We start from the raw sequence: 13,747 nt of genomic DNA, 5'->3' as shown, positions 1-13,747 counted from the left end.
GGACTTCCATCCCCCAGACTTGTGAGACAATTAAATGCTTCTTGTTTAAGCTGCTCAGTCTATGGCACTTTGTTACATCAGCCCTAGTAGAGTCAAACAGGTGGGGATCTGCTTTTGGGCTTCTCTGCCTCACACAGGTCTCAAGGCAGGAATTGCCTTCGTCTGTAATCAAGGGTGGGCGGGATTGCCAAGGTTCCAAAATGCACCGTGAAGACCCTCTAACTATGCCTGCCATTCCGCGCCCGGGGCGGGGCTCTTGCCCTCCCCGTCTCCAACCAGCGAACGAATAAACGCTCGAGCGCTCTGAGTAAATGCCTTCAACTCGGTGACGCCCCCGCTTCGGCCCCACCCGCAAACCCCTGCCCCGGACCAGGCCCAGAACACGTGCCCAAGAGGCGTGTTGAATGAGTACATTCATGCCCTCTTTGGAGCTGCCTGAGTTCTCGTTTCACCAGCATCCCCCCTCCGCCCGGTCACCCAGACGGCCTTCTCCAACCTTGCCGAGTGGAAGCTGAGGAGCGCTCAGGGTGGCAGCTCTGCTTACGACGGGGAGGGGCCCGGCTGTGGAGGCGCCGCGCGGCAGCGAGGACGCCCCGGCTCAGCGCCCCGCCAGCCGCGGGATCGCGCGCTGCCCTGCGGGGCGGGCTGGTCCAGAGCCAGCGGCTCGCGAGTGAGGACCCCCCGAGCCCGGTCCCTCTCAGGCAGCGGGCCAGCCGCCGAGGTCCCCGCCTGCGGGGTCCGCCCGCGCCTCTGCCCGCCCGGGCGCGCGTGTCCGGGTCTCGGCCGGTTCCGCGTCCGCCCGGCTGAGCTGCGGGGCGGCGCCACGAGTCTGCCGGCCCGCGGGGTAACCGCGCACCGGCCCCCGGCCCCCGGCCAACCCCAGTTCGACAACATGTTGGGCGTCTCACTCCGGGTGGGTTCCGCGGCGGGGTGTATTTAAGGGGTATTTAAGAAGTATCTCCATCGCGACTGCCAGGCGGAAAGAGGCGGGAGGCGCGGAGGGCGACTAGAGACCCCCCGGGCTGCGCGGAGCCGGAGCTGGAGGCGGGGAGAGGTGGAGGGCGGGACCGCGAAGGGCGGGGAGCGGGGCGGGCCGGCGGGGACTCCGGAAGGCGTGTCAGGGCGGGGACGGCAGCGCCCCCGCTGGAGGAGACCAGCCTTTCCCTGTCAGGCTTGCGTCGGGAGGTGAGCCGGCCGGCCTTGCCGGGTAGGGACAGATGCGGGGAGCCTTGCCGGGTAGGGACAGATGCGGGGAGGCCGGCCGAGTCCCTGGCAGTTGAGTGACCCCTTCGCCCTGACCTAGAGAGTGTCGGGGAGTTCCCAGGCCCTAAGTCACGGGGCACGCCTTAGAGCTACGCACCCGAGTTCTGTCTTTAGGGACTGGGCCCCTCACTCCGGATTGTGTGTTACGGGTAATGTCCTCCCCCTCCCCCTCAAAGGAGGAACGCCCGGTGTGGGAACCTTTGGCTGTGGCCTCAGGGGGGGCCTAGTGAGCCGAGCACCCCAGGCCATGTGTGCGGCCCGGTCCGGGGGCCTGAAACATCCTGCCTGTGTGACCTGCAACTGCCCGGTCCCTACCTCTGGGCCACCACAGGCGGTCCCGGCCACCTTCTGTGTCACTACCGTTCCCTCTGCCCGTTTCCTTCAGGCGGAGCCCAGCTTCTGTGCCTTTGGTGTGGGGAGGGTGTGTTGTGCCTGAGAGCTGCCCTGCCCAGGGCGTGCAAGACCTGAGGTGCTCTGCTCACATTGTGTCTGCCAGGACCCATCCCTGCTCCTGGCCATCACCGTCATTGGGGTTACTGTGCTCGTGTTGGTCCTGAAGAGCATGAACTCCAGGAGGAGAGAGCCTGTCACCTTACAGGACCGGGAAGCCAAGTACTCGCTGCCTTTGATTGAGAAAGAGGTAATGGGCAACCCTGTGGGTGGAAGGCAGTAAAGTGGCTGATGGCTGGGATGGCAGGGCAGTCAGTCATCTCACGGCCCGCGGTTCACTTCCTGCCGCCCTGTGTGCCGGTGCTGGAATAGCGCCAAATGGACCTCCTTTCCCAGGCATCTCAGCTGCCTAGCAAGGCTTCTGGAAAGCTGACAGAACCTGCCTACCTTTTGTTTTATTAGAAAATCAGCCACAACACCCGGAGGTTCCGCTTTGGACTGCCTTCGCCGGACCATGTCTTAGGGCTTCCTGTAGGTGAGCGGGGCTTGGGTCATCACCGGGACTGGGCCTGTGGGGGCTAGGACCTCTACTCCTAACAGAAACACAGGTTTCCTACGTCCTGAAGTGTGGAAGATGCCCTCATGCACCTCCTGAGCCATGTCAGCTCAGGGACATAGGTGGATGGATGTGGGACAGTACATTTATTGTCTTCATTGTTCTAATTGGGCTGATACAAGAGTGGTACCTCAGTGAGCACTGAAAAGAAGGGAACCTAAAGCAAAAGGCTTGAGATCTCATGGAAGGCTCTTTGCTGGGCAACTTTAGGGAAGTCCTTCAATCTCTCCGAGACTCAGTCTATGAAATGGGTTCTCCGAGGCCTACCTGCCTACCTTACCTGGGTTGTTGTGAAAGTAGTGTGACTGATGGATATGAAAATTCAGAAAATGCAGAGTGTTATGCACATGGGAGGGATGGGAGGAACCATTCAGGGGAAAGGCCCAGAATGTGCAGGTAGGCAGGAATGAGTCAGGTGCCCCCTTCCCCCACTGTCACTTAGATTCTCTGCAGGGGCCTCAGGCCCATGTCAGGAGGGACCAGCCCTCGGAGTTGTGGATACTAGCCCTAGCAGTCCTAGAGTTGAGTTATCCCATTTCTAATCTGTCACACCACTAGATAACTGAGTCAGTCTCAGTGTAGTAGAAAACTTACGGTAAAATCAGAGATTCAGAAAAGCTTTGTACAGTCTGCCAGTGCTGCTTGCCTGCCTGGTGGCTCCTACTCCATGGCCTGTTTGTCTAATATGCACAGGACAAAACCTTGACCGCAACTCTATCAGGTGGTGAGATTACAGCCTACCAGCTGGCTGGGCCCTGAGCCTCCCTGCGGCTCCCTCCCTCCCTTTCTATGCATAAGAGTTCAGTGTCATGCATGCAGTCTCCCAGCTCTCTGCTCCGCCTGTCAGGCCAGTCCTGTTGGCAGGACGCTTAAAAGAATGAAAAGCTTTGAGAAATAGAATTTCTTAGAAACTGCTTTGACCCACTATCTCCTCAGCCTTGGTATAGGCAGTGCAAAGTTAGTGGGACCAGGTAATGTAGAGGCCTCTGATTAGAGGCTCTAATATGAGGCCCCAGAGTTTGCTGCTTCATACCAGCTCAGTGGAAGTAAAGTCAGTTAGAGATGGGGCCTGAAGGACCAGCCAGGGATCCTCAATTGCCCTGCGGATACTCTCAGGCCAGGACTAGGTGGCTGCATATGAAAGAGCTTTTCCACGTTTCTAGTTTCATGTTTTCAGAAGGAAGCTAGGTGTCTCAGACACTTATACCTGGGTATCCCTGGTGCCCAGAGGTACCATGACTAGAGTCATTGAGCCTGTTCTGAGCTGAGGGTATTGATACCTCAAGCTTCAGGGCCACCTCAAAGACTTGGCTCATGCCCTTGAATCAGCATCAGGGCCCGTCCCCTCTAGTGCCTACTCTGCTTTTTTCTCTTCCTGCCTCCTTGTCCCTGCACCTTAGGTCTTGGTGTCTATCTGTAACTCTGTTCCATTTTCCTTGTCTCTTGACTAAACTTCCTGTATGTAGCCCACTCAGTTTCTGAGGGAGTAGAATCTAAGAGAATAGAAACTGACTACATACAGGAAGTTAGTCAAGGGTTAGGGTTAGGGTTAGGGTTAGGTATCTTTCTCTTGCCCCTAGCTCTTAGTATCTCTTGATTGCACTCCTGTCCCTGCCACTAATTGCCTTAGTAATTTGAGTCTCGCATTTTGGATCCAACAGGTCGTAGCTGCCCAGTGCATCATCTGACAGTAGGATGTAGTCATGATCCATAGGTCTCTGGCCACACCTGGTTAATTAAATTCTGCCCATTAAGGGCAGAGTTATGTGGTTTAAAATTTCACTGCTACTCCTCACAAGGCCACAGGCCAGAAGACATGATATTGTTGCTTCATTTGCTCCATGGGTACCCAAATTCTAGGGCCCTGTAGTATCTGTGAGCCCAGGCCTGCTCTGTGCCTGGTACCAGGATTCAAATGGAGTAGATGTAATTTATTCACAGACCCCAGTGATTCATCCAGTTTAGGAAGAAATGAGTTTGTGAAGGCCACATATTTTTCTTGAAAATATACTCCACTTTCTTGAAAAAATACTCCTTTCTGTAACTTTTTTTTTTTTTTTTTTTTGAGACAGGGTCTCATTCTGTTGTCCAGGCTGGAATCCAGTGGCGTAGTCTCAGCTTATTGCAGCCTTGACCTCCTGGGCTCAGGTGATGCTCCCACCTCAGCCTCCCAAGTAGCTAGGACTATGGGTATGCACCACCACACACCTGGCTACTTTTTTTTTTAGAGATGGGGTTTTGCCACGTTGCCCAGGCTGGTCTTGAACTCCTGAGCTCAAGTGATCCACCCACCTCTGGGCTGGGATTATAGGCATTAGCTACCATGCCTGACCCCTTTCTGTAATTTTTAATAATCGCCCTCCAACTTTAATGATCTTTTCCTGATACAAAAAGAAGTTACACCATGATCACAGGTGGGCAGACATATCATCCCCATTTTACAGATGAAGAGACCAAAACCCAGAGAGATGAAGTAATTTGCCTAGGATAACACAGGGAGGCAGGGCAGGCCTAGGATCCAGGCATCCCAGATTTGGGCTCCTTCCCCGCTCTCTCCTTCCCACCCCCTTTACATTCTGCCCCAGAATTTGCTCTCTTCACTGAAGCTCAGTCCTTTATTCCTGGGCCTTGTTTAAGCTAGACATGCTTTGACTCAATGCTTGATGACTTTTCTATAGGTAACTATGTCCAGCTCTTGGCGAACATTGATAATGAATTGGTGGTTAGGGCTTACACGCCTGTCTCCAGTGATGATGACAGAGGCTTTGTGGACCTAATTATAAAGGTGAATAGTGCCCACCATGTCTGGCTGCCTCATGCTTCCAAGCCTATTGAGGGTGGTAGGGTGGAGGGCCAGTGCTTTTTCTCTGAGGGGACATATGCCCTAGACAGGGCTTTCCAGCAGTGAAGCTACAGTTAACCTTGTGGCAGCTTCATCTTCAGGGATTGCTTACAGCAATTGAGTGAGCAGAACATTTTCTCTGCAAAGCTTCCAGCAGTAAATGCATTTTCTAGTTGTGTGTGGCTGTGGCGTTGTGTCTGGGAATATGAAAGCAGTGCTGCCTTGCTTTTCAGATCTACTTCAAAAATGTACACCCCCAATACCCTGAAGGGGGGAAGATGACTCAGTATTTGGAGAACATGAAAATCGGGGATACCATCTTTTTTCGAGGGCCAAAGGGACGTCTGTTTTACCATGGGCCAGGTACCGGAGGGGTTGACACTGGGCTTCCAGACGTGGGGGTGAAAATTCCTGCAATGATTCCATTGTTCTAGTACACTCCTCAGATTTGAGTCACATGGGCTTGTCCTTAGTCTTCATTCATTCACATACAATGCATAATAACCATACTTGTCTTACATTCACACATCCACTTCATGAGGTTGTAAGCTTTTTTAAGGTAGGGGAATCATGTGGTGTTTCCTCATCATTGTATTAATATCTCCAGCACAATGCCGGATACATAAATGGTGCCCGCTAATACTACTCACATAACCATCATTTACTCACTGGTTCACGGCTGTGGGTGAGAATGCTCTTTGAGTCTCTTTGTTAACCTCAGCTTAACCCTCTTCTTCCTCAGAACAAAAGGCCCATCGATTCCCTGAGCAGGCCCAGGCTCTATTCCTGCTTTGTGCACTGGGGCACCAGGGCTAGCTGAGGAAACTAGAGAAAAAGCTTGGCCTACTTCTCTGGCTTGAAATGGCGCAAACAATCCCCTTAGTTGGACCTGCCTCCTGGGAGTCCCAAGGATCTTTTGCAGTCTCTGAGGCAAGAACTGCAGAGGTCATAAGCATTCTGTGTTTCCAGGGAATCTTGGAATCAGACCAGACCATACAAGTGAGCCTGAAAAAAAACTGGTCCATCACCTGGGAATGATTGCCGGGGGCACAGGTAAGGGCCTTCTAGGGTCTCCATTCAGAGAGTGAGCCCTGAGACCATACTGACTTGGAAGTTATTTGATCCTAGAAGGTACAACATGAGAGATTTCTCCCCCAGCTGTAGTAGGTGGGAAGGATGAACCAGTGACAAGTCTTGAAACTGACCTTGTGTGCCCTGCTTCCCCTAACCAATATGGTGTCTGCTCAGGAGCCTTGGTGGGGACCTTACAGGTCAGGCTGGGGTCCAAGCTGGACAGGCCCACCCATGCTGTCCCAGGAGCTCATGGATCCAGTTCAAGCCTGACTCTCCCCATCCCTTGAAAATGAATGCCTGAAAAAAGAGAACAGTCTCGAAGGAGACACACAAAGTGCCAGGCACCATAATAGGTACTCTGAAAAGTATCACATCTACTCCTTGTCACTAATTGTTTGATGAATGAGGACACTGAAGAGCTTAGAGGGTTCTTTCCATCCAGCCATATGAAAATGAGAAAGACCTCTGACTTACTGTTGCATTAGAAAGGAAAATCAAAATGAAGGGCTGTTCTCCACTTTGAGTTTTGGGGACGGAAGTGAGAAAAGGATAACTGGGGCCAGAGGAATGTATGAAGCTTGCTGTAGGTCAGGGACTGTGGGCTTCAGATGGGAGAAAGCTGGCTGCCCACTCACTGTTTTCCAGGAATCACACCCATGCTGCAGCTCATTCGCCATATCACCAAGGACCCCAATGACAGGACCAGGATGTCCCTCATCTTTGCCAACCAGGTCAGTTCCTGCTGAGCTTGCAGTGGTAGGATGGAATGTTTGCTGAGCTGGGCTCTTGTTTTCATTTCTCCTCCATTGACTGAGCTCATGCTGCTTGGGTGCCTGTGGCTGTGGGAGGGCTTAGCAGGATCAACAGAGCTGCTGGCAGCTGGCGAAGCTGAGTCCAGGCCTGCTTTTTGCTTCCATTTAACTCTTTTGTGTCTCCTCAACCAACCCTGAGCTCGGAGCACTCCTTTCTTCCTTAGTATGTATTGCTATGTTTTTGCTAAGTACAAAATTACAGATGTCCTCAGTGGACATTTCAGAAAATACAGAATATAAACATGTTTACTTATTTTTGTCTTTTTTCTATATATGCTATATATTTTTAATTTACATATATATTTTTTTCACTCAGCATTACCACACAGGCATTTTCTTCCCATTAAGATGCTTTATAAATATTTTCATCATAGTCTCTGTCAAGTTGCACCATAATCTACTAACTTCCACATTCAAGCTGTTTTCAGTTATAAATAATATGGTGATGAATATTTGTGCCTATGCTTGATTACTTTAGATTATTTTCTAAAACAGAATCCCAGAAGTGGAATACTGGGATGAGAATCATGAAAAGTTTTAAGATCCAGGCCTTCTGTGTGGTATCTTTGAGGCTGTGACAGGTTATTTTTGGCTTTGGCTCCTTTTTCCCCAAATGAAGCTCCAGACTGTTTTCCTCTCCTTCACGTATCTAGTGCTGTTCTACCACAGGATTTTCTGAGCCCATTACATTTCTTGCAGAAGATCCTGGGCCTGCACTGAGCTTGTTCCAGTTGGGTTTGCTGTGCTAGGGCTCGGTGTAGATGTAGCAGGTAGGGCTGGAGCTCTGAGTGAAGCCACCTTGGCCAGTGCTTGGCTAAGGTCGTTCTAACTGGAGGCAGTCACTGCAGCTCTGTGGGAACCTATATCCTACGACCAACTCCATCCACAAGACAGAGGGTTTGATCTGCAGGAGCAGTAGCAGAACTGTTGTTTGCCCTGGGAGTTGGCAGCGAGCACTCCAGCTGGAGTGGCGGCAGCTTTGGAAAGAGTGTCCTGACCAGTGTAGTCAGTCTGGGGAACAACGGGATGGCCCTGGAGGGGCTTTTCTAGTGTTGCTTCTTTTCTAGACAGAGGAGGATATCTTGGTCAGAAAGGAGCTTGAAGAAATTGCCAAGACTCACCCAGACCAGTTCGACCTGTGGTACACCCTGGACAGGCCTCCCATTGGTATGATATCCAATGCCCTCACCCACCACAGGTCAGCTTCAACCCTTGACTACTTTGAAGACTGGTCTCTGTTTCTTCGTTTTTGTTTTATAGGACCAGACATGGGGGTGAAGCCTTGGGTTTTGGCTTCAGATGGGAAATGTGAGAAATTGAGGGAGATAGGATTTGGGATGGCTTGCTTTTAAGGGCAATCAAGAGCAGGTGTCCTGTATACCAGCAACATCCCACATACTGCACTGAACATCAAAAGGGACACTGCCCCTGGCCACTCTGAACAGCCACCCAACTCCACACAGCCATCACACACACATCTAATATGGGCACTGACCCCTTCACACTCACACCTCTGCTTACGGCCACCACACCTCTTACCACCCACCTTACCTGGAGAGCAGTCTTCACATGCTGAGCCCCCAGACAGCTGCTGCAGCCCCAAACAGCATCCCAGCAACCACTGTGCACAGAGCACCCCACACTGTGCCCAGCTGTTCCTGCTTTTCATACAGCTCCCTGCTCAGCAGAGTGAGCTACCCAACTGAGCAATTCTGAGCAGTTCCACTAACACCAGGCCACACCCTGCTGGACAACTCCAGCTGGCTGCATTGATTCACACACCTCGGTATACCTCATTGTGTTCTCCTTCCTTGTCATTGCTGACAGCTGACAGACCGGGGGTGGGGGTGGCTCAGGTTCCCTGCAGTGAGCCTGGGTCCTGGGGTGACTGCTGCAGAGGGCTATTTACCAGTTCTGAGACTTTTGGCAGGGAGCAGTAGTACAGAGACTTCTAAGCCTTTGTAGAGTGGCCTGTCACCTCCTCCCTGGCTGAGGATGGGTGTGCAGGCGACCTGGGGTCAGGAACTCCACCTGGCATCCCATAGCTTTTTCCTGCATCTGCTTCATTTCAGACTGGAAGTACAGCTCAGGCTTTGTTACCGCTGACATGATCAAAGAGCACCTTCCTCCTCCAGGGAAGTCCACACTCATCCTGGTCTGTGGCCCGCCACTCCTGATCCAAACAGCGGCTCACCCTAACCTGGAGATGCTGGGCTATACCCAGGACATGGTTTTCACCTACTAACATCTCCATGTGCTCAGCAAATTTACATGTCCCTTTTCATCTGTTTCAGAGTGAGTTCAATTTTACCACGTTAAACTGGGATGTTTTCAAAAGTGCCTTGTCATGCACTCGCGTCACACACTGGTTCTCCTCTCTTTTGAGTGTGGGCTTGACAAGAAGGGCTCACGGGGCTGGAGACTGGCTGCTGAGTCCTCCTTGCTTGGAGGCTGGAAAGAGCTCCATTTCAGTAGCTTTCTCTGTGGTTTTGTGAAATAAACTCAAGTACAAAGCGGATAGCCCATGAAGTGTGGCTCTGTGTGAGACCTGGTAGGCAATCAGGAGGTCTTGGCCTGCCCTGTGAGTTGGCTTCTGCATGCCCATGGGAGTGAGAACTGGCAAGTGTCAGGGAAGTTCCCCAAAAAATCCAAGTGGGGTCACATTAACTCTCAAGACTCTCCGCATGGCATGGTAGGGGTGGTTATATACAGAAACGTCTCAACTTTCAAAATCAGGTTTCAGAAACTGTGCCTTCAATCCTCTGTATCATGAAACCCAAATGATATGAGTGACCACGTGGCCATCTGCGGTTCATGGCCAGGATGACATACTGCTGCTCTGTTACCTGTGAGTGGGTAGAGCTGCTTCTGCCCTGTTTCAGAAGTCTCATAACTAGCCAGAGATTCTGTAGGGATTTTGTTTTCCAAATTATAGATGAGGAAACTGAGACTTGAGGACTGTGTTCCCAGGTCATTCAACCAGTAGGTAGCAAAGCTGGCCTTAAACTTGGGTCTGCTTTATTCTAAGTTGTTCCTCTTTTCACAAAAACTGGCATAATGGTGGCAATGTTGGAACTTGGTGTCACTGGATCTGTTACTCAGTGTGCATGTGCATGAGGGAGAGGGGAGGGGAGAGAGTAGAGGAACAGGGCTCTGGGGAGCTCTCTACAGCTGTGTCTTGCCCTCAGGTGGCCAAGCACAGAGATGGCCTCACAGAAGGCCTGTGGGGGTGGAAGAGAGGGGTGGCCAACCTCACCCATCCACCTGTTCAGTTGCCTCCTTGGGGATCCTTCACTGCTTTCAAGGGAGTCCCCACTCTGGCCACCCCATCTCTCCAGGACACATTCCAGGGCCTGGCTCCCAAGACCTTTCTTGATTTGGCTCCTGCTGGCTTTATCAGATTTTTCTTTCCCTGGGCCCCCAACTCCAACACCATTCTCTCACCTAGTTGTTCTCAACCGAGGGTAATTTTGCTGCTCAGGAACATATGACAAAGTCCAAAGACATGTTGGTTGGTGTGCAAAGAAGGGGTGCATCTACCCTCTATTGGGATTTACAGGATAGAGACCAAGGATGCTGCTAAACATCTTAAAAGCCACAGGATAGCCTCCATCACAGAGAATTACGCAGCCCAAAGTGACAGCAGCACAGAGGCCAAGAAACCATGTTCTAGCCTACCAACTTTTGGCAATTCCTAGGTTGTGCTAGGCTGTTTCAAGTCTGTCTACCTGGAATGCCCTTCCCCTTCGGCATACCTGGGGAAGTATGATTCATCTTTCCAAATTCAAGTGTCACCTCTTCCATGGAACCAATTCATACTCCTTCCCCAAACCCCCATTGAAAATGACAACATGCTCTTTTAGGCTGCAAAGAAACTAATATTGGAGCATCCGTAACCTTTGGCACAGTCTTCTTTGAAACTGGTCTGTACTCCCCCACTAGACTGTAAGCACCTTTAGGCAGGGTCCTTGGCATTCATGGCTATATCTCTGGCCCCAGCATGGAAGGTACATACCACACACATGAAGGAGTGTGGATGGGGAACTTAAGAGCATGGATCTCCTTGGCAACTGGAGGGCTGTCTGTACAGAAGCCAGCCCAGAGCAAGTGCTCCAGGTTTGTGGTGAGGATTGGGAATAGCAAGACAACAAGGGACTTCAAGGCGAGCTGTGCTCTGGCTCAAGGGCAGACACGTGGGAGAGCTGACCTCTAACTGGATCATGTGGGAAGGCTTCCTGAGAGAGGGTCTCTTTGCCAAGCCTTGGGAGACAGGATTTTGCCTCATGAAGGGGACTAGGGGAAAAATGCATTCCCCAGTGAGGGAAGGGCCTGAGTAGACACCTGGAGGGAGGAAAGACTAGAGCAGGGGTCCCCAAACTTTTTACACGGGGGGGCCAGTTCACTGTCCCTCAGACCGTTGGAGGGCCGCCACATACTGTGCTCCTCTCACTGACCACTAGTGAAAGAGGTGCCCCTTCCTGAAGTGCGGCGGGGGGCCGGATAAATGGCCTCAGGGGGCCGCATGCGGCCTGCAGGCCGTAGTTTGGAGACGCCTGGACTAGAGTGTCTGGAGAGGAAACAGACATGTTTGGGAAGTTGGTGAGTTTGTGGTGGAAACCTGGAGTTTGATGTTCCCAAGGGCCTTCCACTGGGGGGTGCTGTTTAATCAGACATTATGCCTGAGCTGCTTGGAGGGCAAGGCCTGGGAGGCTGTGTGTCTGCTTGGGTGGAGGGAGAGGGCAGGGCATGGTGTTGGGCTCGCCTCTGCTCAGAGGTTAGGAGGTTGCACTGATACCCATTGCAGATGAGGGGAGATGGAGTCAGGCAGGGCTGTGGAAAGGTGCCTCATTGCTCTTCCCGCTCACACCCTAAACACCCGCCTTGCCCCGCCACAGTCCTGTGAATGGAAAGGCACGTTCCTGTGAAGCAGCCCCGGAGGGAGCTCCTGGTGATGATGCCACAAAATGCAGTCACTACAGAACATTCAAAACAGTTTTTCAAAACTTTTTTTCCAGCAGGTTTTATGAACTAACAGCTCTTCCCCTCAGGTGTGAGAGCCTCCAGGCTGTCACCAGAAATAGCACGAGGCATCGAGTTTGTGTGCTGATAACTCACTGCCCTCCCACAAAAGTGGTCTGCAGTCCGGGTATAAAAGTACAAAAGGTATGAAGCCTGTGGTGAAGAGCGCAGCCTGGTTGAAGACACACATGGACTCTGGAGCCACCCCTGGACACCTGTCCCACAGCTCTGCTTCGTGCCTGTCAGCACCCTGTCCAAGATGCCCTGCCAGCCCCGACCGGGCTTGCAGAGGGAGCTGCCAGCTCCCCACAGAAGCAAAGGCCCTAGGCCCCCACATGTGCCTCCCTGGGCTCTCAGCCATGAAGAGAGTCATCTCCAGTCATCAGAGTTGGGGACAGGCAGGAGAGAGTCATTCAGCAGCTCGTCCTGGCTCAGCATTGTCTGAAAGGACACAGCCAAAGGGGCAGTTTAACAGAGTTTTGGTCCAGGCTGTCCTGCAGCAGCTAAATGGGAAGCAGAGAGCCTGGGGTGAGGGCTGCATCTGATGCAGGTGCACTATAAGTTTATGGTGTCCCAAGAAACCCTGAGTATTAGGTTAGAATAAACACACTATTAAGATAAAAATAAATTGTTCATCTTAGAAATACATTTCCTATTTTCAGGCCACCAAAGGCCTAGATCATAAGGGCAAGTGTGGGCAGATTCATGCATGGGCCAATAAATAAAAAAGTTAAATCAAAGTGATCCTGTTTAGAGTCAGCAAGACTTTCCTGTTTTGTCCTTGGATACAAGGAGACTCTTGTGTCCCTGTCCTTGTCCTGTCTTCCCAATGTGCCTTGCTAGACAAGCAGATAAAGTACAGTGACAAGGCCTTGATGGGAACAGACACTATAGCCAACAGGCTCAGTGATCGGATGTCCAAGAACTAAAAGGCCTTGGGAGTTATGGGCCCTCAAAAACAAATCCTGTGCTCTGTGGCTACGCTCTGTGGCTGGCTTTTCCTGCCAGCTCTAATCTGCCTGTAAGCCTGGCAAGGAGGATGTTATTAGCCCTGCTTTACAGATAACTAAGCCAAGGCTTAGGAGAGAATGGCACCAGAGGTCACAGAGCTAGTAAAGTCAGAGCAGGGACTTCAGCCACACTCCAAAGCTGTTTTTCGAGGCCAAACTGCTTCCCCCATGATATGGTTTGTCCTTTCGGGCATGCCAGGATATGCTCACAAGCCTGCGAACACATTGTGATACCCCCAAAGTCAGGGGCAAGCTAGGATATGCATGTGTCTCTGGGCAGAGGGGAGAAGCATCCACCAGGACAGGATGCAGGCTGGGCTCTAGGCTGATGAGACAGGTGATCCAGAGCTGTTGAGCATCTTGGTTTCCTCACCTCTGAGCCGGGGAAGAGGACCTGAGACCTAGTGTGCTTTAGCTGGTTTTGGCTAAAGACCCATGAGCCTCCCCATTACCGGTAGGGGCTCAAGATCCAGCAACAGGCCAACGGAGGAGGCTCCTGGGCTGTTTTCTGCCTTCGGGCTGGCTCAGGCTCAGGCTGTGACCCCCGCACTGAACACCCTTCTTTGCTGTCCCCCAGGCCTTGTACACCACCATACCAACTCACTGGGCCTCCCTGGCACCAGTCTGACTGGGGAGAGGGTCAGAATCCTACCGTAAGGCGGTGAATGTCTTGGGAGAGGAGCCCTATCTGCGTCACAGTACCTTCCGAAGGTGCCATCTG

At 52.0% G+C, this 13,747-nt stretch overlaps 2 protein-coding genes across 12 annotated transcripts in view; one reads left to right on the top strand and one right to left on the bottom strand.

Moving 5' to 3' along the window:
• The first annotated feature begins 828 nt into the window (after positions 1-828).
• On the top strand, positions 829-9,613 carry CYB5R2 (cytochrome b5 reductase 2). 6 transcript variants are annotated; one of them, XM_010340342.3, is made up of 9 exons: positions 829-913; positions 1,760-1,903; positions 2,116-2,188; positions 4,948-5,054; positions 5,345-5,474; positions 6,081-6,164; positions 6,831-6,916; positions 8,065-8,195; positions 9,070-9,198. In XM_010340342.3, the coding sequence occupies exons 1-9, from the start codon at positions 893-895 to the stop codon at positions 9,101-9,103; spliced, it is 810 nt and encodes a 269-aa protein (XP_010338644.1). In that variant the 5' UTR covers positions 829-892; the 3' UTR covers positions 9,104-9,198. The 6 variants fall into 6 exon arrangements, with proteins under 6 accessions (XP_010338644.1, XP_003919851.1, XP_003919850.1 ...); XM_003919802.4 differs by having other exon boundaries at positions 848-913; positions 8,065-8,164; positions 9,070-9,613; XM_003919801.4 differs by lacking the exon at positions 829-913 and adding an exon at positions 1,128-1,207 and having other exon boundaries at positions 8,065-8,164; positions 9,070-9,613.
• Positions 9,508-13,747, bottom strand: part of PPFIBP2 (PPFIA binding protein 2) — a 143,995-nt gene continuing 139,755 nt past the window's right edge. For 4 of the 6 annotated variants that reach the window (XM_010339478.3, XM_010339508.3, XM_010339741.3 and 1 more), the window contains 2 exons: positions 13,679-13,744; positions 9,508-12,457 (listed from right to left, as the gene is read on the bottom strand). In XM_010339478.3, the coding sequence (XP_010337780.2) occupies positions 12,386-12,457; positions 13,679-13,744 (138 nt within the window). In that variant the 3' untranslated portion in view covers positions 9,508-12,385. The remainder of the gene's footprint in view (positions 12,458-13,678; positions 13,745-13,747) is intronic. The other 2 variants (XM_010339782.3, XM_010339565.3) reach the window with 2 other exon arrangements.

Source organism: Saimiri boliviensis, chromosome 6 (assembly GCF_048565385.1).
Source record: "Saimiri boliviensis isolate mSaiBol1 chromosome 6, mSaiBol1.pri, whole genome shotgun sequence".
Taxonomy (NCBI): domain Eukaryota; kingdom Metazoa; phylum Chordata; class Mammalia; order Primates; family Cebidae; genus Saimiri; species Saimiri boliviensis.
The sequence above is the reverse complement of the archived record's forward strand: the minus strand, read 5'-3'. Positions and strand labels throughout refer to the sequence as shown.